The 21,223-nt window shown below is 43.8% G+C and overlaps 1 protein-coding gene across 1 annotated transcript in view; it reads left to right on the forward strand.

Moving 5' to 3' along the window:
- The first annotated feature begins 6,910 nt into the window (after positions 1 to 6,910).
- The window catches only part of CA10 (carbonic anhydrase 10), a 331,719-nt gene continuing 317,406 nt past the window's right edge, over positions 6,911 to 21,223 (forward strand). The window contains exon 1 of the mRNA XM_077834188.1: positions 6,911 to 6,971. Coding sequence (XP_077690314.1) covers positions 6,911 to 6,971 — 61 coding nt within the window. The remainder of the gene's footprint in view (positions 6,972 to 21,223) is intronic.

Below are 21,223 nucleotides of genomic sequence, written 5' to 3' on the forward strand. Positions count from 1 at the left end.
CTTCAAAACCAGCCTTTAAGGCTCAGTAGCGGTCAGCAGAGTTGTAGCAGGGTAAATAAGGGCAGATTGTGGCCCGGAACGCGTATCTAGATGAAATGACAACATATCCCAATTCTTTTGTCCTTTCTTGAAATCACAGAAGAGGAAACTCCCCATTTTCCTGTATATTGTCATAAATCTGCTTAAGGAATAAAATGTAGTTATCATTCTGTGTCAAATTATTTCCTTCTGGTTAGGCCACTGTGAATTAAAGCATAAAAGGTGTGCAAGGAAGGAAAACAGTTTTACGATCACGTTCCACAAAAAAAAAAATGCAGGAGGAAAAATATAAATCAAATTTGGGGCATGTGGCCATATGCAGTAGCCATCTAAATTTTTCTTCTGTTGCTTAAATAAAGCAATTATTTTTCTAAAAAGGTAGAAACTTCATAATGATTTAATTTTCAGCTGGGCCTAACACATCTTCTAATTTTTAAGAAAAAAAATTCACTATGCAAACCTTGAAATCATCAATTAGGCCTTGATTTGGCAAAGCTCTTAAGCATGCGCCTAAAATTAAACACATAATCCTACTGCCATCAATTGGATTTAAGCATGTGCTTGCTGCATTGGAGCAGATTTAAGCCCATGGTTAAATGCTTTGCTGATCTGGGGCATTTTCCCCGTCCGTTAATCCAGCAGGGAGCTGAATTAGTGACAGCACATCCTTTCAGCAACAGATTACTTCTGATAATAAAGTCAGGCTAGCCATCCGGAGGAACTCTTCCTCATATTTGCTAATAGATCCTGCAGACCTGTTACTTGAATAGTCCCTTTTCCTGCAAACACTCCCATTAATGTCATTGGGACTAGTCACTGGAGTAAGGACTACTTCTGTGAATACAAGTAGGCAGGATAAGGAATTATTTTTAATACCCTCCGTAATCTTACTCCTACCATCCTCTTGGCCCTTCTTTCCCTCCCCACCCTTTGGTCATTTTGCACTGACCTCCTCACTATCCTTTTGTACTAGTATACAAGTCTTCTCCTGTCTATTGCAGAAACATAGAAATTGCCACAGTGCATCAGAGGAACACTGATCCATCTAGTCTAGTATGCTGTGTCTGACAGAGGACAGTGCCACCTGTCATCCATAGTTGTACCTGCATGCATCTGTCTCATCTGCTCTTCATCTGAAAATCCTTGTCAAGCTTATATATGCCTCTTCATGTCTCTCTTTCTCTGCAATTATTTTTATATTTACCTTTGTAGCCCCATTTAACTCAACAATGCAGATTACATGAAAGACACTATAATAAGTAAAATTGTATTGGCCTAACTAGAAAATCCACCCTTGATGCCCTTAATCTATACATGCATACAGTCCCACTCCCATGGCTAGAGTTGGCCGGAAAATGGTTTAAACTTTTAGTGGAAAAATCAACCACCTCTATTCATAGCTTACAGTTCAGGTGGCAATGAATGATTACTAAATAACACGTATATTGTGGTAGTACCAAAAGGCCACAAGCTAGGCTGAGTCCCTAGGCAGTCTATTAACATCTAAATTACAATCCCTGTCCCAATGTGCATGTCCATCATCCATTGCACCATTTTGGACATTTCTGGTTCTGAGAATCATAGAATATTAGGATTGGAAGATACCTCAGGAAGTCATCTAGTCCAATCCCCTGCTCAAAGCAGGACCATCATCAACTAAATCATCCCAGCCAAGGCTTGTCAAGCCGGGCCTTAAAAACCTTTAAGGATGGAGATTCTACCACCTCCCTAGAGAACCCATTCCAGTGCTTCACCACACTCCCAGTGAAATAGTGTTTCCTAATATCCAACCTAGACCTCCCCCACTGCAACTTGAGACCATTGCTTCTTGTTCTGTCATCTGCCACCACTGAGAACAGCCAAGCTTCATCCTCTTTGGAACCCTGCTTGAGGTAGTTGAAGGCTGCTATAAAATCCCTCCTCACTCTTCTCTTCTCCAGATTAAATAACCCCAGTTCCCTCAGCCTCTCCTCGTAAGTCAGCCTTCTGCAAGAAGTCCTGCTTCTCTGCTAGCATGAAACACTATGCCCCGTTTCCCTTCAACTCTTCCCAGCTGGTGATCCAAACAATAAGACAAAATGATGGCTCAGTTGTTGAGCTAAGGGGATAAGGAAACTTCAGGCCATTTCTCCTAGCCCAACAATTAGCTTGATCCTGACGTTCTTACTCAGGAAAAATTCCTGAATGGATATTTTGCATAAGCATAAGGTGCAGGCTAAGGTCTTTAATATTTGTATTCTAATATGCCTTAGAAAACACATTGCAACTACTTGATATTCCAACTATAGCAACTCATGTGATTCAATTGGGCAGCTGTGACATTTTCTGTCATGGTATTGTGTTCACAAAGGGCAGTGATGGAGATTTTCTGTGGCAGCTAGGTAGAGGGAAATGGGAGGGAAGATGTTTACTGTGGGGAAAGGGAGAGGGACTGAGGAGAAATGACAACTTAGAAGATCTTTTTGTTTGACTGTTCGCTTATTTGTCATCTGCCCTCTGTGTTTGTCCTTCTTTTGTATTGTCTAGTAAGTTCTTTAGGGCAGGGAGAGTCTTCCATTTAGTTGGTTTAGTGACTAGTACAGTAGGGGCTCAAAGCTGGTTAGGGATTTGAGGCACTACTGGAATACCACCACCATTTTAAAAAAAACCAAATCCATGCAGTAAAGCAAAAATTTGAGATTCCTTGCCTGGCTGCTTCAGTTAAGAAGAGACAGCTAGAGATGTTCACTCTGCAGGCTATCACTCCAATATAGGGTGGCTTCCCAAATGTGGGACTCTATCCTCCCTGCACGATAGAGAAGTGCTAACATTCCCATTTTACAGTTGGGAAGCGGAGGCACAGAAAGATGAAAAGACTCACCTGAGCTCACACAGGAAGTGTGTGGCAGAGGCAGGAACTGAATCCAGCCCTACCACATCCAAAGCCTTAAACACAAGTGAATAGAAGTAGCCAATGCCTTGTTTTTGAGGGGAGTCAACGAGTGACAGTAGAGAAGAAGGATAGTGCAGCGGTCAGGGCACAAGCCTATGAAATGGGAGACCTGGATTCAAGTCCCTGCTGTTCTATAGGCTTCCTGTATAACTTTGGGCAAGTCACTTAACCACTCTGGGGCTCAGTTCCCCAATCTTTAAAAGGGGCCTTGGCTTGAGGTGGTAGGGAGTCTAAGTACCAAGCCAAGAAACTGGCTGTGCTAGACTGTCTCTGACTCCTATGCTATGCAAGTTAATGTCCTGTTTAAGGATCTTCTGATAAGTCAACCTATTGTAATCCTTGTGGATCTTCATCCACAGAAAGCTGTGACTTATTTCAGAAAGTTTGACTTTGAACACTGGGGCATGTTCCAAGCAATTATTTTGTTCTGAACTTTGATGACATTGTAAGAAATGATCCAGGAAAGCCCAAAAGGAGGTTAACGGCCAAATCTAAAGAAGATGAACATCGATCTGAATGAACCTTCATATTAGAGGACTGTGGAAACACCTCTGAACAAATGTTCATAGCAGAGACGGGAAATGTTTGCTGAGTTTCTCTTAAGGCATTCATAAACATGACCAGCATAGCAAAATAGACAGACAGAATATGGTACTTTCCCTCTACAATTCAACTTGAAGTGATTTTTTCCTCCTAGGAAAAAAAAAAAAAAACACATTGAAAAACCAGAACTTTAAATAGGATGCAACATTTCCTGGTGTTCTGAAGACAGAACACACACACACACACCCCCCACAAAATATTTTGCAAACTCAGGTTCAAAACCCCATAATAATTCTTATTTGTTCCTGATGTGTCTTCAGCAAAGTAATACTAGAAGGATGAATCTGAAAGGCTTCTGCCTTCTTTAAAAAGGCATGAGCCATATCCAGAGTAATTGTTCTTACTCTGGAAAGAGTCTAGATCAGTTTTTTTTTCCCAATGTTTGTGGGTATTACAAACCTCTTAACACATTAAGACATAGTGACACAAACTATTTGTGTTTTCACATGATGCCTCACTTTGCCAGATCCTGGGAATTTTCAAACTGACAAAAAAGAAAAATAATTTAATTCTTGACTTTTTTTTTTTTTATAAGATACATGTTCAACATACATCCAGTCTTTGTCAATCACCTTAAAGAGAAAAATGGCCCCTTTTTACACAGCTGCACCACTTCCTGAAAATCCACTACTAAGCGACTGGAATTCCTTTAAATCCACTCATGACTCTCTAATGACATGAGCAAGATACATCCTATGCATCCACACAGAGCAGTTTTTAAAGAACAGATGTTGGCAACTAACTTGTTGGTGTATACGGCTCATAGTTTTAACATCAGCAAAGGCTGCTGTAATCTTAGGAACAGTAAGACTCCCATAAGAACTAGCAAAATGAATGCAAACAATAAAGTTGACTCCTAGACACCTGATTAATTCCTTCTAATGTTTCCGATTTGTCCTATCTATTTCTTTTTGAGCAAAGAATCCAGAGAACTGCACGCAGTAAGCCAGCTTTATCGCTATTGAACGCAGACACAGTGGTTCTGAATTGATCAGTCCTGTCCATGCAAATAACCACCTGTCTGAGGTTTGAAAGCTCTTACCCAAAGACTCCCTACTATCTCAGTCTGCTATCGAGACATGCTTCATTTGCTATTAAAAGGCGAGCAAAGATCCATTTAACAACGACAGCCTATGCTTAGAGCTTTATTTATAACCCCCAACCCTATACTCAATCCATTATGCATGGCGCCTCATCTGAAATATTTGCAATATCACCTCTGCACACCTGCCCCAATTTAGGATTTCTAACTCAATGCTGCCTGTCTCTTCTCTTTCCCTCGCCCTTTGTATGATCAATTATCTCTATATAAGTATCCTCAGCTGGAGCATTTGCAATATCACCTCTGCGCACCTGCCCTGAGCTGGGATTTTCTGTTTATCACCCAAAGCCCACTTCCTTCCCTCATCCTATGGATCAATCCATCGTGCGTGCATCAAAGGTAGGCGGAAGCCTAATGCAATATCACTCCTGCACACCTGCCCTTCGTTTGCCGCTTCATCTATAACCCAAACAGCGCCTCATGCATCCTCGGTCTCCCGGAATCTGTTAAATTACTCCCCCCCCCCCGGCTTTTTAACCTTGCCGCCATTTCCCGCCCTACCCCTCCCCAATAAAACAACACGGTGACCCTATTATTCGTGTATTTATTTATTTAGCAACACCAACTAGTACATATTTTAAAATAAAGTGGGAAGAAGCTTTCGGACTGTGTCGTACGCAGAGCCGAGGTTACAGCAGTCGTGATGATCTCCTACCGCCTTTCTCCTCCCTCCCCTGTCCGGTCGTGCCCCCCCCCCAAGGCAGCTGAGCTAGTCCAGCCCTAGCTGCTAACCTGGGGCGGCCTCTTTCGCAGCTGCGGCCGCTTTCTCGCGCGCCGCCTCCCCGGCGGAACGCTGCCTGCCTCGCCCGCCGGCTCGCGCCTGTGCGCGCGCTTGTGCCTCGCCAAGCGCCTGGGAGCTCGGCCGGGAGCGGCGCGGGCGGCGAGCATCCCGCAGCCCCCAGCGAAAAGGTTCCCCTTCCGCGAGAAGGCGTCCCAGCCCTCGGCACAGCGCGGTTGTGCTGTAAGCTCTCCATAGGAGTCTGGGGGGCTGCAGCAAGCTGCGTGACCTCTGTTATGGTGGGGACTGCAGGCAGGAGTTCCCCATCCCACACGAGCTGAGTGGGGGGGAAAGGACGGACGTTTTTGCGGGGGTAAGTAAATGGTTGCATTAAAATAGTGTGTGTGTGTGTGTGTGTGTTTAAGGGAGGGGGCGGGCCAATTGCGTAGAAGTAATGTGGGTTCAGGAAAGCAATTATCTACCCGCTGCAATAGAACTACTTTTTGCTAACTCCTGGCCGTATTCGCCCCCTCACTTGTGCAAACTTGCTTGTTTTTGTTTTAAATAAGTTTTAAAATACAGTCGCATATTTCCCTCTGCACGTTTGCACCCCATCAACCTAACCTCATGGCGCTCAGCTGCACCCCGCCGCGGAGACCTAAAGGGGCAGCTTTTCATCTGGGGGCGCGCCTGTGTGTTTAAAATAAAACGAACCCCCCTCCCCCGCCACGTTGTTTTTTTCGCTTGGTGCTTTGGAGGCTTTATTAACCTGAGCAAACTGGTAGATGCAAATCAGAGATTGGAGGCGAACCCCACCGGTCTGTTGTTTCTGCCCCCGATGTGATTCCCCCTCTAACTTGGAAACAAGGCGAGGGGAAATCCGTAGACGTGGGAAGAACGACCCCTGCAGTTGCATTGCGGAAGATCTTGTTTGCTGGAAGGGGAATTACGGGAGCCAAAGCGTTTTGGAAGGAGAAGCGGGCTATGATGTTGTGTTCTCTAGTCCGTGTTATGTACGTGAAATAAAACGCATGGCGGGGGGGGGGTCTCATGCGTAGCAACGTGTATTAATCTCCTTCTGATCACTTTGTAGAAGCAAGAGAGGAAACCCACCTTCCTCCCCCGGCATGGGGCTTTGTGGCTTTGCCCCGGTGAATCGTGCAGAGTTTGGGGGTAACTTGCAGCTGGCTGCCCTGGAATAGAGACTCTCCGGACCGGATCAGCTGGCGTTGGTTGTCTATGTCTTGTTGGGAGATCTGGTGGATTTTTGTCTCACTCCTGGAGGAAGAGCCAAGGGCTGGCGGTTACCTTCTTCTTGGTCTTTTTTGGAGGGCGAAGGAAGGGAAGGGATCTCACTTGAGCCGTGCAGAGAGAGAGCTCGGACATGTGTTGTCAGCACATCTGGGGAATACAGTCTGGAAGTCCGAAAGGAGATTTGCTGGGATCCTTCAAACTGTGATATTGATCTTTGTTATTTCTTTTCGCCGAGGGATGCACTTGGCATGAGAATCGGAGGATGGAAATTGTTTGGGAGGTGCTTTTTCTTCTGCAAGCCAATTTCATCGTCTGCATTTCAGGTACGCAGCGAACATGTGGGGTGAAATACCAGGCCTTGTATTCGGGTTTCACCGTCCGTAAATGTGCGAGAAATACAATTAAAAAATAGCAGCGCTAATCGTGGCTAAATTAGTTGGAGCGATTTGTTAGGTGCCTTTTGCCCCACTCTTTACTCTGATAGCAGTGCATTAATTACGGTGCATTAGTTGCAGTAATTAATTGCAGTGTTTGGTAGCACGCTGGTAGTCATTCCTAACACACAGTGATAGCAATAATTAATTGCTACATTGCAGTAATCCCAGCATGTCGTGGCTTTTACAGAGCTAAAACTCGGTTGATCTGGGGGTTTTAAAAGGATTGCAGTTCACTGGCACAGTTTTCATGTTCTGGTGTGCTACGTTTTTTAGGGGTTGCAAAAGAAGGAATGGTAGTGACCAGTGTATGTAATAAAGGTTTACAGCGTGTGTGTGTTTGTGTGTGCTGTAAAAGGATTTTAAAAAATCTCCAACAGTATGGCTGGGAATCCTGTTTCAGACTCTTTAGTTTCAAGATTGCAAAGATCTCTACCATTCTGCAGAAGTCAGGTAATTTCGGTTGTCACCAGAGCCTGTCCAATTAATGAATAGGCATGGCAGGGGATCTAGTGTTAAGGATTAGAGCAATTTATTCTTGGGGAAAACAGGCTTTTCTACTTCAGAAGTCCTGGTTAGCTCGTTAATTTGTCAGGTCAGTCATGCTGGAATAATTATATTGCAGGAGCAACTGTGGGGGAGCCAGCCAGTTTTCTAGTTTGGGATGGCACCAGGGGGATCCAAGCTGCCTGATCTGCTTCTCTTCCCTGCAGGCTGCCTCTACCCTGGAGTCATTGCATAAGCCTGTGAATGGGAACTCTGACAGCATCGGCTATTCCATTGCAGGGAGGGAGATCCTGCTGGGCCTTAGTGCAGAGCCAGGAGCGCTTAGCAAAACTTGTAGCTCCTCAGCGACCATCAGCATCTGTACCAACCGGCACTCCTTGCACCAGTCCCTGGTCTAATTCAGCTTCTCAACTGCTGGATTGACATCACCTGCACTAACCTCCTCCCCTCCCCACATTGGCAAGATCTACTTTATTTTGCATGATCTGCACCTGCCTCATCTCTCATATTGCCCCTGGACTGGTAGTGCCTGCATCAGCCCCCTGAGTAATCCAGCCCCCTTTCCCTGCATTGGTACTGCTGGCATTCAGATTGGCACCCTCTGCATCTGGGTGATATGTCCTCTCATACTGGCAGCATCTCGGGTTGCCCTTGTGCTAATCCACTCTCATATGTGCCACCTGGGTAATCCACCTTCTCACTCCTTAGAATGGCATGACCCCCCACCCCCCTACTGCCTCTTTCATCCCAGCCTCACACTTTGCTATCTAACCCAGTGTGATTCGCCAGCTGTCTAGCACTTTTCAAATTAGACGTCATCTTTTAAAATAACAGCAATGGAATAATGAACTCTGTGGTGTGAGCATGGGAAAGAGGAATATTCTTGTCACTTTGAAGATTAACATCTTCAGATGGTCACAGGATAGTATCCCCTGATCTCCTCAGTGCCACCCGCTGCCACCCAAATCAAAACCCTGCTTCTGAAACGGAGTGGGATAAGTCCTGCAGGGGCTCTCTTGGCTCTCCGTCTCCCTCTAGCACTGAGAACAGTCTAATATCCATCCTTTATTTTTTAAGGAATACAGGGAACTACAGGCTGCTTTTTGCTGTGTGGCCTCAGATAGTTTGCTTTAACCTCATACAGGATGTTTACATATCTTTAGCCTTCAGTTCCATATATTCCCCTCCCCCCCCCCCCCCCCCCAGGAATCCTCCTTTTTCATGGATTCTTAGTACTTGTCATCTCAGAAAGAGGGATTAAGATCTGCAGATATCTGCTTGGCACTAATGCTTCATTCCCCCCCCCCGCTGCCCTTTTTTGCACTGTGCTCTGTAGCATATTGGGGAAACATATACAGTGATCATTTGATAATGCTTGAGGTTCAAGAAGGAAACTAACCAAGGAAAGTGCTCTAGAAATACATTTCTTGCAAATTACAAAAGTTAAATTATTTTTAAATTAACTATAGCATTTTTTCTTTGTCAATTATTTTAGTGATGGAGTATAAGACTGCTTTTTCTGTTGGTGCTGTATACAGCACCATCTTTCACTTGCACTTATTGAGGGCCTGATTCAAAGTCCATTTAAGTCTGTGTGAGTCTTTCCATTAACTTCAATGAGTGTTGGATTGGTCCCTGTTTAACATAGTCCATACGTCACCAGAGAATACAATTCAAAATGACATTGTTGGTTATCAGCTGAATATGGAAAGCTAGGTTTCCTTACCCCATCTGTTGACTGGTTATATTAATAAACATAATAAAAATTTTTGGCTAGAAATATATGAAACTTTATTTCAGGCAGTCTTTTGTATGTATATCAAAATATAAATTGTACTGAATATAGCTTCTTACCCAGTTATGCACTTCTATTTCATGTATAACATGAAGATTGCAGTCTTAACACATGCTTGCCACTTTCTGATGTCATAACCTCCTCCCTCCCATGTGACAGCTTGTGTAGATTGGGAAAGGAAGACTAATAGAAAAGATAATTTATATCTCAAATATTATGACAGGCAGCTTTAATTTTGGTAGCATGTTAGTGATGTTCCAGGTAAGGAAGCAGAGTTTTGTTTACTAAAAGAAGTACTGATACATTTTTTTAAAAGAATGAATTCTTATTGCATCAGTCACCTTCCACCTGATGTTCCTCTTTCATCAGTTAACTATCTGTGCCTCAATTAATGATCTGTTAGATTGGTCTGGGAGGAATGGGACTGGAATGCAGAAGTAAAACAATTGTGTATTTATATACATTTGATTTAGTGACATTTATTTCAAAACAAGTATTTTTGTTTGTATATTTGTTTGCACATGTTCTTAAGCTAGATATCTTTTATTTTCTATGAACACTGAATTAGGATTTTTGATGCTTGAAGATCTTTAAAAAGAGAACTGAGCTTTGATTGCGTGAATGATCAATAAGAACAGGCTTAATGGAACAAGAAAATCATTTTAACTCTATAGAAAGGAATGAAAACCCTCTTTAAAAAAATATACTGATGCATTTCTAATGCTTTTGTAAATAGTGTCTCCATCTGATTCAGATATAGATTCATGTCCTTTAATGATGCTATAGCGTGGCATTGACAGAATGTTGTGCCAATGGAGATGTCGTCCTTTAGACAGGATGTTAAAAAAAAATCCCTTCTGGCTGCTATTTCAAGGGAGTTGCAGATAATCCTGACACTGAGTAAAAGGCAAGGGGATTATGGTCTGTGCTATCACGGCCAAAATTCCTTTCCTGTGTAATACCACCATAGATTAATTAACTGCAATGTTCACAGCTATGGGTGGGATGTTGCTGCTCACATAATGGCTGCCACATTTGCTTCTACAGTCACTTACATAAACCTTGTGTAATGTTCTCATGATCTTAGACATTTGTCCACCAAGTGTAATAGAAGATGCTCTTTTCAAACCTTTGCAGTATGTTACATGTAAAAAAATAAGTTTTCATGTGCATTCATATTCAGGTTTCTGCTTAAACAAGTGCTCTTTGGATCCATTCAATAGAAAAGTTCGTGGAACTTGGATACTCAGGTTCTTTGTGGCATACAGTAATTGTGATACAGTACTGCGTAATGTCCTTCGTCAATAAGAAGCTCATGTAAATGAAATGCGTGCAGTCCCCCAGATCTCTTATCTGAGAATAGTCTCATCCTTGCTAGGAGTTGGCTGTTGTCCAGACTCATATGGCCCCTTACCTTTGCACCAATTCAGCAGGCAGCTAAGGCTTCCCACATGGAGGAATTCCTTGGTAGTCTAAAACTGTTATAGCCTCCCCTGGTATTGAGGGTGTGGCTGGAGGTGAGAGAGGGTGTGTTGGAGCACTGCTGCATGACATCTGATCTTTAACTGGTGTTATGGTCTCTTGGGGGCGGTTACCAGCTGGCATAATGCAGAATAGCTCTTAAGGTGCTCTGAATTGTGCTGGGGGTTGAATTAGCTCCTGGATGGCCCCAGGATTTGGGAAGCACAAAGAGAACACAAAGCCTACTTGGCTCACCCCCTTTCCAGGCCTATATATGAGCACCTAAAATTGTAGGGCCTGACACTACTGTCCCACACCAGTATACTACAGAAGTAAGTCAGTTGTAGTCAGTGGAATTTCAATGTTGTAGAAGTAAGGTAGGCGAGAGTTCCATCTATTAGTTGCTATTGCTGTGCTGTACATCAGTAGTTCAGGACCAAAAACTATGGAAATTTAATTACTCAGATATTTCTACAAAAGTGGTTTTTTCTTATGATTTTGGTGAAGGTAGAAGGCTACTGATAAGTAAACAGTGTAAGCTTCCAGGGGAAAGAACTATGCATATATGGGAGTACATGCAACTGATGTGCCATCATTAGACAATGATATATGGGAATATACAGGCACTAGTTTGGTATGTTAAATGGCTTAGAGCTTCTGGCATCCTGTGTATGATGGTCTCTTGGGTCCCAGTCCTGTAAACTAAAGTGCATGGGCAGGCCCTTAGCCTTGCATGGAGTCCATTGAAGTTAGTCGGAAATCTGCATTGACTTGGTGCCTTCAGTTCGTATCAGACCGAAGGATTGAGGCCAGATGTTTGCAGGGATTAGGAAGGACTTTCGGTTCCTAAGACTTTCAGGTTGGAACTAGTTGTATGATTTGACCGCTCTGCCTCTGGTGCTCTAAATGTTTTGAATGCCTCCTCATGTTGGAAGTACCACAGATGTTTCATCTCTTTCAAAGGGTGTTAAGTTGCTCCTGTTTTTTTTAAATGCTACTGAAATGACCTTGTAGTCTGTTATAAATATTTTCATATCCTTTTTATATTTTCAACTATCCTATTCGTTTCATTAGCTTGCCAGCTAGAACACATGACCAGATAGGCGGTAAAACTATGTACTTATTTTTTGCTGCTGTGAGTATATGGGAAAGGGAAGTTTATGAATAATCTTGCAGATGTTATAACAAACTGTTTTTTCTGTCAGACAAATAAACCTAAAGGGGGAGAGCTGTAATCTCTGCTATTGTTCTCAAACAGCTATAATTAAAATCTGCTGTTCCTAAAGCTATCTTTTGGCCTTGCTATTCAGTCTCATTGTTAATGAAACTGAACTAGACACCAAGCCTACAAGACAACATTAAAATAATAATGAGTACTTCCCAGTTGGAGGGGCTAAGAGTGATCATAGATGTAGAAGACATTCTTGACTCTAAGATACAGTTGTTTTCAAATTCAACTAATGCTAGTTTCTCTGGTTTTGCTCTTGAGATTCCACAAGCGGTTTGTCATTATATCTTTAGCAAACAACCTAGATGTTAAATCAAGGGTTTAAATGGTGGATAGCTTTGCTTTTGCATCATGAATATTCCCTGTACACCAATGAACAGGGAGTACCTGCTTACCATAAAACTAGTGCTTTGAATGCTCCTGTATGATTGGCAAAGTGTTACTGTACATTACTGCTGCTTAAAGGTTGGAGAACTGATGCTTTTTGTAGCTTAAGCTATGCATCATTGCTGACCTGTTGATGACTAACATTCTTTTGGCAGGAAGTGAACCTCTTTCATGGTGTAAATGGAAATAGCAGGCCACAGTGTTAGTTCTTGTCCAGAAAGGGAAAAAATCTACTGAAAGTCCTTTTTTTTTGGTCAGGATCCTAATAATCTAAATAAATTCTTCTCTTTGGATATCACAAATTAAGCCTGCTTGGCATTTTTGTCTTGTAATCAGAGCTGTGCTTCTATTGGCTTTTTGGATCCCATGCTAATAGGTTTTTAGATGGCCTTGCAATTGCTGTAGTGTCCAGGCCTTACAGTACCTTTGAAACATGACTGCTGATAGAAAAGTTCATATATTTGTTTTATTGTATGCTTGCAACAACCTTGTGCCATGGTCAGAGCTGGGTAAGAGTCATAGTTATGACGACCCTTTGACACATGGGGATAAATTGATTATCTTGCCCCAATCCCTTTTTTATTCTATTTATAGTCCATGTTTGGAGGAGTAGAAAGTAGAAGTAAAGGATTTAAATGGACTGTTGAGAGTCATTGTTTCTGTTTTTAGTGTGGTTATGTTTGCATTGCTTGATGGCATTACAGTGCAAACATAACCATACTAAAAAAAGTGGTTGTCAACAACTGAGAATTCCAGCTAGCAAACAAAAGTCTATTATGGTAGACGAACTGTAATGGTAACAATAAATAGGAAATAAAAAAGGAATGATGTTCCTTATAAATACTGGCAGTGGCATTTTCCAGTGGGATTTACTGTTTAGAAACCAACCCAAAGTAAGAGACCATCTAATTCAAATGTAATGACACAGATAATACCATTCTTGCTGATTTAGCCATCTTGCAGGGATGTTGTGAGATCTAATTAATGATTATGAAGTGGTTTGCGGTCCTCCAGTGGAGTGTGCTAAAGGCAGATATTAATTATTATAGGAACCGCTATATCATGTTAAACTAGTCAATCTAATCTAGTATCCTGTCTGTGACCTGTGGCCAGTACTGGATGCTTCAGAGACAAGTGTAAGTCCCCCACACTTATTAACTGGGCAGTAACATGCCCATGGGGAAAATTTCTTCTTAAATCCAGGTGCTTAATGGTTGACATATCAGTTAGAGGAAGCTTGAGGCGATATAGAATAACATTCACACCCACTTTATAAAGCCCTTTGGCACTGCTATAATGATGGAAAGTGGTTTTGGGGTAAATGAGAATCTGGCCCTGATCTGGCAAACTGCTGTGCATGGCAGATCCCTGCGCTGCCTCTAACTTCAGTGAGGCTCCATCTAGTTATAAAGGGGTCCACCAACATATTCTTGGGGCACTACAAGACTTTGCGCTACTGGTTTAGTATTTGCCTTTTACTCAGCTTGAAAAATGGAAAGAGACTAGCAGTTTATGGTTTCCGCGCTCTAACACAATGGTTCAGTGATAGACTAAGGAGAAAGCTGCAAACAAAATTATACCAACTACCTGTTGTCATTGGCTTCCCCCTTTAAATTCCATACAAAAATACATTTTCTGTTTATAGAGGTCTTGTAAATCTTTGTTTTTATAATAAAATAAATGTTGAACCTAAATTCCCAAGCAGTATCACTTATTGTAACGTAAATATTTGACAGTAAAATACCATTATAGTTTTATTTTGCAAATAACTCACTAAAGATGGTAAAACCTTTTGAGAAATAGAGGATGAAAATAGACATAATAGTGTAACAAATAATGTTCATACCTGTCTGACCCTGCTAGGTGGGGAGCACCCTGAACAATCATTGTCCATTTGCACTTCTTCCATGGGAGTTCAAGGTGATCAGCGCTTTGCAAGAGGTGTCAGCAGATTACATGATCAGCCCTTGGTGTGCAGTATATTTATCCTGATATGAGGTCATGTTGTCAAACTTTTAGAATTGGAGTAAGATGAAAAGGTGTGCAGTTATTGGCCCAAAGTGCCCATTAAGCACACGCAGGAAGAAAGAGGAAACTAATCAGCATTATTATTCCTTTCCTCTGAAGCCACCTTGTATCAGTAGCTTTTAGGAGCAGTATCTGTCCATGGGGATAGATTGAGCCACCTTATGCGACATCTTCCTCCTTGCAGATTTGCAGGCAATTTCTTGCTGAAGTTACTGCTGACCCTTCCCACTATGAACTTTCACAGTGTCCTGCTCTGCTCCAGCAAACCTTTGCTCCAGTCATGTGTTGAGAAACTAGGATAGCAGGGCTTCTGTAGCACCTGTCATACCATTGCGGGGGGAGAGGCCTAGGGAGTAGTACAGGATACCTAATGCCCTGGGTGCATGGGTGTATGGACAGCTGTGTGATTTGAAACAGAGGTGGAATGGGCATGCCTTTTGGCAAACCATACCGCCTTCCTGCACTCCCAACAGGTTAGTTAGGTGGGTAACTGCAGGAATTTCCCCACGTAGAGTCACTCCTTTGGCGAGGTGGCATGAGCTGGCCACTGGAGAGAGCATTGATCTGTGCTTGCTACACGTGGTGGCAAAAGGAAATACATTGTCCTCTGCGCGCTCTGAAGAGCAAGGGTGTGTTTACGCCCACTTGTTGAATAGGAAAAATACATTTTATCATAGAGCCACCTGAAAATGAGGTTTAGCGGACAGCGAGTCATTTGTCCTTACGTGAGAGGAAATCCGTCTCCTTTGCAGGTGAATTATATTTATTTATTACATGGGAAACTGCAGTTTTCAATTACAGAAGGGAGAAGTGTAGTTGCCAGGAGAAAGAGATTCTGAATGACTGAAGTCTTGAAACATATGAGTCCTAATTCTGCCTTGAATAGGGAAGTCTGAAGAACTCTCTGTGATTTCTACTGAGTTTTGTCTGAGCGAGGACCGTAGGATATGGGTCCATCAACACAGTGTTATTTTAGGTAAGTTATGAACAAAAGAAGCCTTTTATTAATAAATACTTAGCTCTCGTGTAAACTTTTCTTCTTAGATTTCACAGTACTAAACAAGGAAGGTAAGGATCAGTTTCCCCATCTGCAGAATGGGGGACAATAAGGCCCAAAGGTATAATGACTTCCCCAAGATCACCCAACAGGGATGTTAAGCGTTAATCCTTAAATGTTGTTAAACTGTTCTCCATTTTCTCTCTCCTCAGCTTCTCCCAACCCTTCCATTTATTGGGTTAGCCTCAGGCCCTGATTCTGACTGTGCACAGACATGGCCCTGTTGAATTCAGTGGTTCTTCACACAGGTGGCGCGAGTTGGCCCAGCCACTGTCAGGGTCAGAATTTGGGCCTAAGACCAAACGGATATATTAGCTCTTTAAAACACCCTAATAAAAATGGCTTCGGAGAATTACAGGCCCTAGTCTTTAGTTTTGTATTTCTAATGCCCTAGTGTTGCCCTTTGTTTCTGTGAGTGGAAGGAAGTCTGCACTCCAGCAACTGATTGGCAATGGCATGGAATCTGGGAGAGCTTTACCATTGTGGGGTGAAAAGGGGCAAGGCAAGGGTGGAGGTGCAATCTGCAGGGAAAAACCATGCTAGTTACTGCAGACTGACCCTGCAGGAATTTGTGCAGCTTCCTGTTCCACTCTGTGAAATAGCCCTCCACCTCCATAGCTAAAGAGCTATTCTGTCAAGAGGACTTGGAAAGCCAAGGGGCCTGGCCTGTGCTGAGGCAAAAAGCCCTCATCTTCTGGTGGATTCCCTGAAATCTGCAGGTTAGCCAACTTAATTTTGGCCTCTGTAGCATGAGGCAAACTGCATGCCCATGGTGGAAGGATTCTAGGGCCACTGCCCTGTGTAGGGACAGCTTACATAGAAGAGCAGAAGGCCCTGAGCTCCTTGGCCTTGCTGCTTGCCAAAACATGTTACCTTTAAAGCTTTCAGCACTTGAGGCCTTGCAGGGCAATTTGAATATGTGATCACATTCTCTTCTCTTGTTCTTAGCCTCTGGCCTCTCCATAGGTTTACTGGAGCTTGACTTATTACTCAAGCCTTATTACTCGCTAAATATCATTTGCTTTCTTTTATTTGTGCCTTGTGTTAAACTACAAATTCCAAAGGCTTTTGAGAACCTGGAACAGATCAAATAGAGGATAAATCTAACTCTTACTAGGTTAACCTTCAAATTGGTGCCTGTTTGCTAGAACTCATCCCTTTGTCTTGTGCACCACATAGTTGGGTTAAGCGCTCTCATTATATTGGGCTTGGTGAAGGGACAGGCTCTCTCTCTGGTGGTGAGGAGACTAACGAGCTCTTCTGGGCCAGTTCAGCACTGATGAGGCGCACCTGCAAGGCTTGTTCTGCGGGGGCAGAGCGGGGGGAGCTTAAAAAGGGAAAACCTGCCACAGGAAGGGTTCGTGAAAAGGAGCAGGACTGCTCCACCTCAGAGACTGCTGACAGCAGACACAGGTCAGCCAAGAGGAAGACCATCGCAGGCCTCACCTGCTCCTGAAGCTGCACAGACCAGCTGCAAAGCAGCACACCCCCAGAGGAGGGGCTGGAGTTAGACCCCACTAGAAGACAATGGACCCATTGATAGACTGAGCCCAAAGGGCCGAATCCAGAAAGACTGCCTGAGACACCGGCCACCTTTGTCTTTCTTTGTTTTCGCTCTCATTTTCCACTCTCGTAAGAAGATGAGAGGATCTTTCATTTGTCTGTTTTACTCCGAGAATCCCACATATGCTAGGAACTGTGGGGGAGGACACGATAAATGACTAGAAATGGGGTCTGGAGGGGACTCGAGGAAACAGTCCTGAAGGTCGCTCTCACGTTGGGCCTGAATTTCCACTGTCTTGTACCTAGGTGGTATAGTGCCAAGTGGGTATAAAATGCTCCCAGAACAGAAGCAGGTTGCTCTGTTTTGTACAGGTGTGAATGGCTGCACAAGGTGCATGGTAATGGGGAGTGAGGGCTATTCTCTTCTATCCCAGATCTAGTTACCATCCCCCTTCCCTTCCTCGGCACCAAAATGTACATTTTGTCTATTACAGCTGAATGGATCTGTCCATTCTGCTGGGTGAAAAGTAATACCTGAGCTTCTCGAAAACCATTTGGAAAAATTCCTGGTCAGAATGCATTATAGAAATCATGAGGGATTATGACTGTCTCTAGGCCGAGGTGGGCAAACTACGGCCTGTGGGCCACATCCAGCCTGTGGGACTGTCCTGCCTGGCCCCTGAGCTCTCGGCCGGGGAAGCTAGCCCCGGCCCCTCCCCCGCCCTTCCCCCTTCCCTGCAGTTATGCCGCTGCGCGGGCAGCACGGATTGCGCCCTCCCACCTCCCAGGCTTTCCAATAAGCCTGTCCTGCTGCTCTGAGTGGCATGGTAAGGGGGCGGGGGAGAGGGGTTGGATAAGGGGCAGGAGGTCCTGGGGGCCAGTCAGGGGAAGGTTGGATGGGGCGGAGATTCGGGGGTGTGAGTGGTCAGGAGACAGGGAGCGGGGGGATGGATAGGGGGTGGGGTTCTGGGGGAGCGGTTAGGGGTGGCGGCTCCCGGGAGGGGGTGGTCAGGGGACAAGGAGCGGGGGGGTTGAATGTGTTGGAGGTTCTTAGGGCAGCAGTCAGGGGGCGGGAAGTGGGAGGGAGCAGATGGGAGTGGGGGCCAGGATGTTGGGGGAGACACAGCCTTCCCTACCCAGCCATCCACACCGTTTTGCAACCCCGATGTGGCCCTCGGGCCAAACAGTTTGCCCACCCCTGCTATAGGGTATGGAAAACCCCAACAGTAAAGCAGGGCTCATATCACACAAATATAATTGCAGTCATTAGAGCTTGATTCTCTGTTACACCAGTTTATACGGACATCAATTAAGTTGTCCTAATGTAGGGCTGAAGTATCAGAATTGTGAATTAGGCCCATTAATATTTCATTACATTAGGCTTATCTTGATTTCGATTCTCCTGATTGGTGGAGGGTGTAGCTGGGGAAATCAGGCCCGGATGTATACTCATGTAGGCAGAGCTGCCCAGATGGGGGAAGGGGAGGGGGACAAAAGGTGCACTTTGCCCCCAGGTGGGCTCACAAAATGATGCTGGGGCACTGTGGGAAGCCTCAAGCTAGCTGGGTGTGGGAAGCAGCACTCGTGTTGAGAGGGAGTGCCAAGCGCGGTCAGCACCCTGGTCCTGCTCCATCTGCTGGAACCAGGGCAGCTATTCTGGGGACCACTGCAAAGCCTTGAGCCAGCAAGGAGGGGTAATGATTGGGGGTGGGGCAAGCTGGGCTGGTCCCCTCGTCCGGTGTGACGGGGCAGGGAGCTGGGATGCGAGTGAACGGACAGGTTGAGGGGGAGCCTGTGCCGCTGGGGCGGGGCAGGGCAGCCCAGCCCGGTCTGTGTGCTCCTGCCTGCTCCAGGTTGCGATATCCTTCCCAGGGACTCGGAGAGTGGGTGTGGGACAGAGAGGGGATGTGGGATGGAGATGGAAAGACCCTAAAATCCTTTCCCCCTCCGATAGGAAGAGGGAAAGAATGGGATGAGGGGAAGAAGTGTGGGGTCAGTGCACCCATTGAATTGGGAGGCTACATCTGCCCCTGCCCCCGATGTAGACCAAGAGCTGTTAAGGTGAAATTCACTCCTGTTGGGTGGGGAGGGAGCATGTACAAAGTTTATGCATCATTTAAAATTCCATTTAAGCCATTATCATTCAGATTTGGTAGTGCTTGACTCCTCCTTTGCACTGGTGTAAATGACAGCAGAATGTACAGAATTATAGAGAATCAGGGCCTAAATTATTCTCTTCCAGTCTTAGTTCCATTAACATTGTACTTGCTGACCAACAGATTCCCTTAGATATCAATATAATCACAGGATGTTCCATGCACATGAATGTGAATTAATATTCTGCGGTGAAATGCTGATCACCTTGAAGCCTATGGCATTTGGAGTTTTGCCCATTAACTTCATTATGGCCTGGATTTCACCCATGATATCTCTAGTTCCTAGTAGCCAGTTTGCAGTATATTCATCTAATTTTCCCTTTGAATAACTCGTACTATAATCTTCTCACTTTTTAAGGGCAATTTTAATGGGCAGTTTCTCATTGTTTTAATATGTTTTCATTCCTGATGGAAAACAGAGTGATCTATAAAGACTCCACGGACTTCTCTACTCTGCTCAGATCAACCTGAGGGTGCCATGTGGCACTTAGTAATTGCAGACAGAATTTAAGTTACCTGCAGGTACATATTTTTTATCCTCAGTACCCTTCTGGCACTCGCCTTGCTAGTTGTTAGGAATACATCTTTGCCAGTCTAAACTTCTCATGTAATTGTGCCTTTGCCCTAGAGTCACAGGTATTTAACTTGGTGAAGAATGGGATGCAAAATAGAGTAATAATGTGCTTTATTTTTAATAGGTAGCCTTGAGTGAGTTTTTTATGCTAGCATCCTAAAAATAGTTATCTTCATCTACCTTTTGTTGTGCCTGCACTAACTCCCAGAAACAGAAGAACACTTAAGCATATGCTTAATTCACATTGAGGTTGATGGTACTTAAGCATGTGCTTAAGTGCTGTGCTGGATCGAGGCGTAAGAATAAACATATATATAAATAATATAAATTCTTTTGAAGTGCTCATTCAGGGAAGACACAAGAAGTAATTCTTGCACTCTATTCCATGCTATTAAGGCCTCAGCTGGAGTATTGTGTCCAGTTCTGGGTGCCACATTTCAGGAAAGATGTGGATAAATTGGAGAAAGTCCATCAGAGAGCAATAAAAATATGACCTATGAGTAAAGATTGAAAAAACTGGCTTTGATTAAACTGGAGTAGAGAAAACGGAGGGGGGCGTTCAACAGTTTTCAAGTACATAAAAGATTGTTACAAGGAGGAGCGTGAAAACTTGTTCTCCTTAACCTCTGAGGATAGGACAAGAAGCAATGGACTTAAATTGCAGCAAGGGAAGTTTAGGCTAGACATTAGGAAAAACTTTCTAACTGTCAGGGTAGTTAAGCACTGGAACAAATTGCCTAGGGAGGTTGTGGGATCTCTGTCATTGGAAGTTTTTAAGAACAAGTTAGACAAACACCTATCAGGAATTGTCTAGTTATTACATAGTCCTACCTTGAGTGCAGGGGGTTGGACTAGATGACCTATTGAGGTCCCTTCCAGTTCTACACTTCTCTGATTTGATGTGAGAAGGAATTTGCACCATCCTTGATCAAACTACTGAAGTTCTGCAGAAACTGTACTTTGTTTAATCAAAGTAAACTCTGGATTCCATATCAGGTGAAGATCTAGACTGTTCTAGTGTCACTAATGTGACGGGAGCAGGTGTGCATTCAAAATTTTAAAACAAATGTATTAACTGTAGTTTAACTCTGACTTGATAGAGGCCGCCAGTGAAATACGTACCATTTTTCTCTTGACTGCACCAGAAGCAAAAAATTATAATGCAGAGAAATGACCGGTAACATAGTAGTGGTTAATATGAACAAAATTGTAATCTCAATTTTTACCTTTTTTTTTTTTTTTTTTTTAAATAAAACATTTATAGGCCAGATTGTCAAAACTGTGAGCCTGCAAAATTTGCACTTGCCTCACTTGACATTGCTGGCCAAACATGCATTTGTGCATTTAGTTACAGTTCTGTATTCTATGTGTAAAAACCTCCTGCCAGTTTTATGCAAGGCTAGATTTTGCAAGCATAGTTCAGGCAGAGTTATTCTCAGCATTCT

This window comes from Eretmochelys imbricata, chromosome 14 (genome assembly GCF_965152235.1).
Source record: "Eretmochelys imbricata isolate rEreImb1 chromosome 14, rEreImb1.hap1, whole genome shotgun sequence".
In the NCBI taxonomy this organism is placed as follows: Eukaryota; Metazoa; Chordata; order Testudines; family Cheloniidae; genus Eretmochelys; species Eretmochelys imbricata.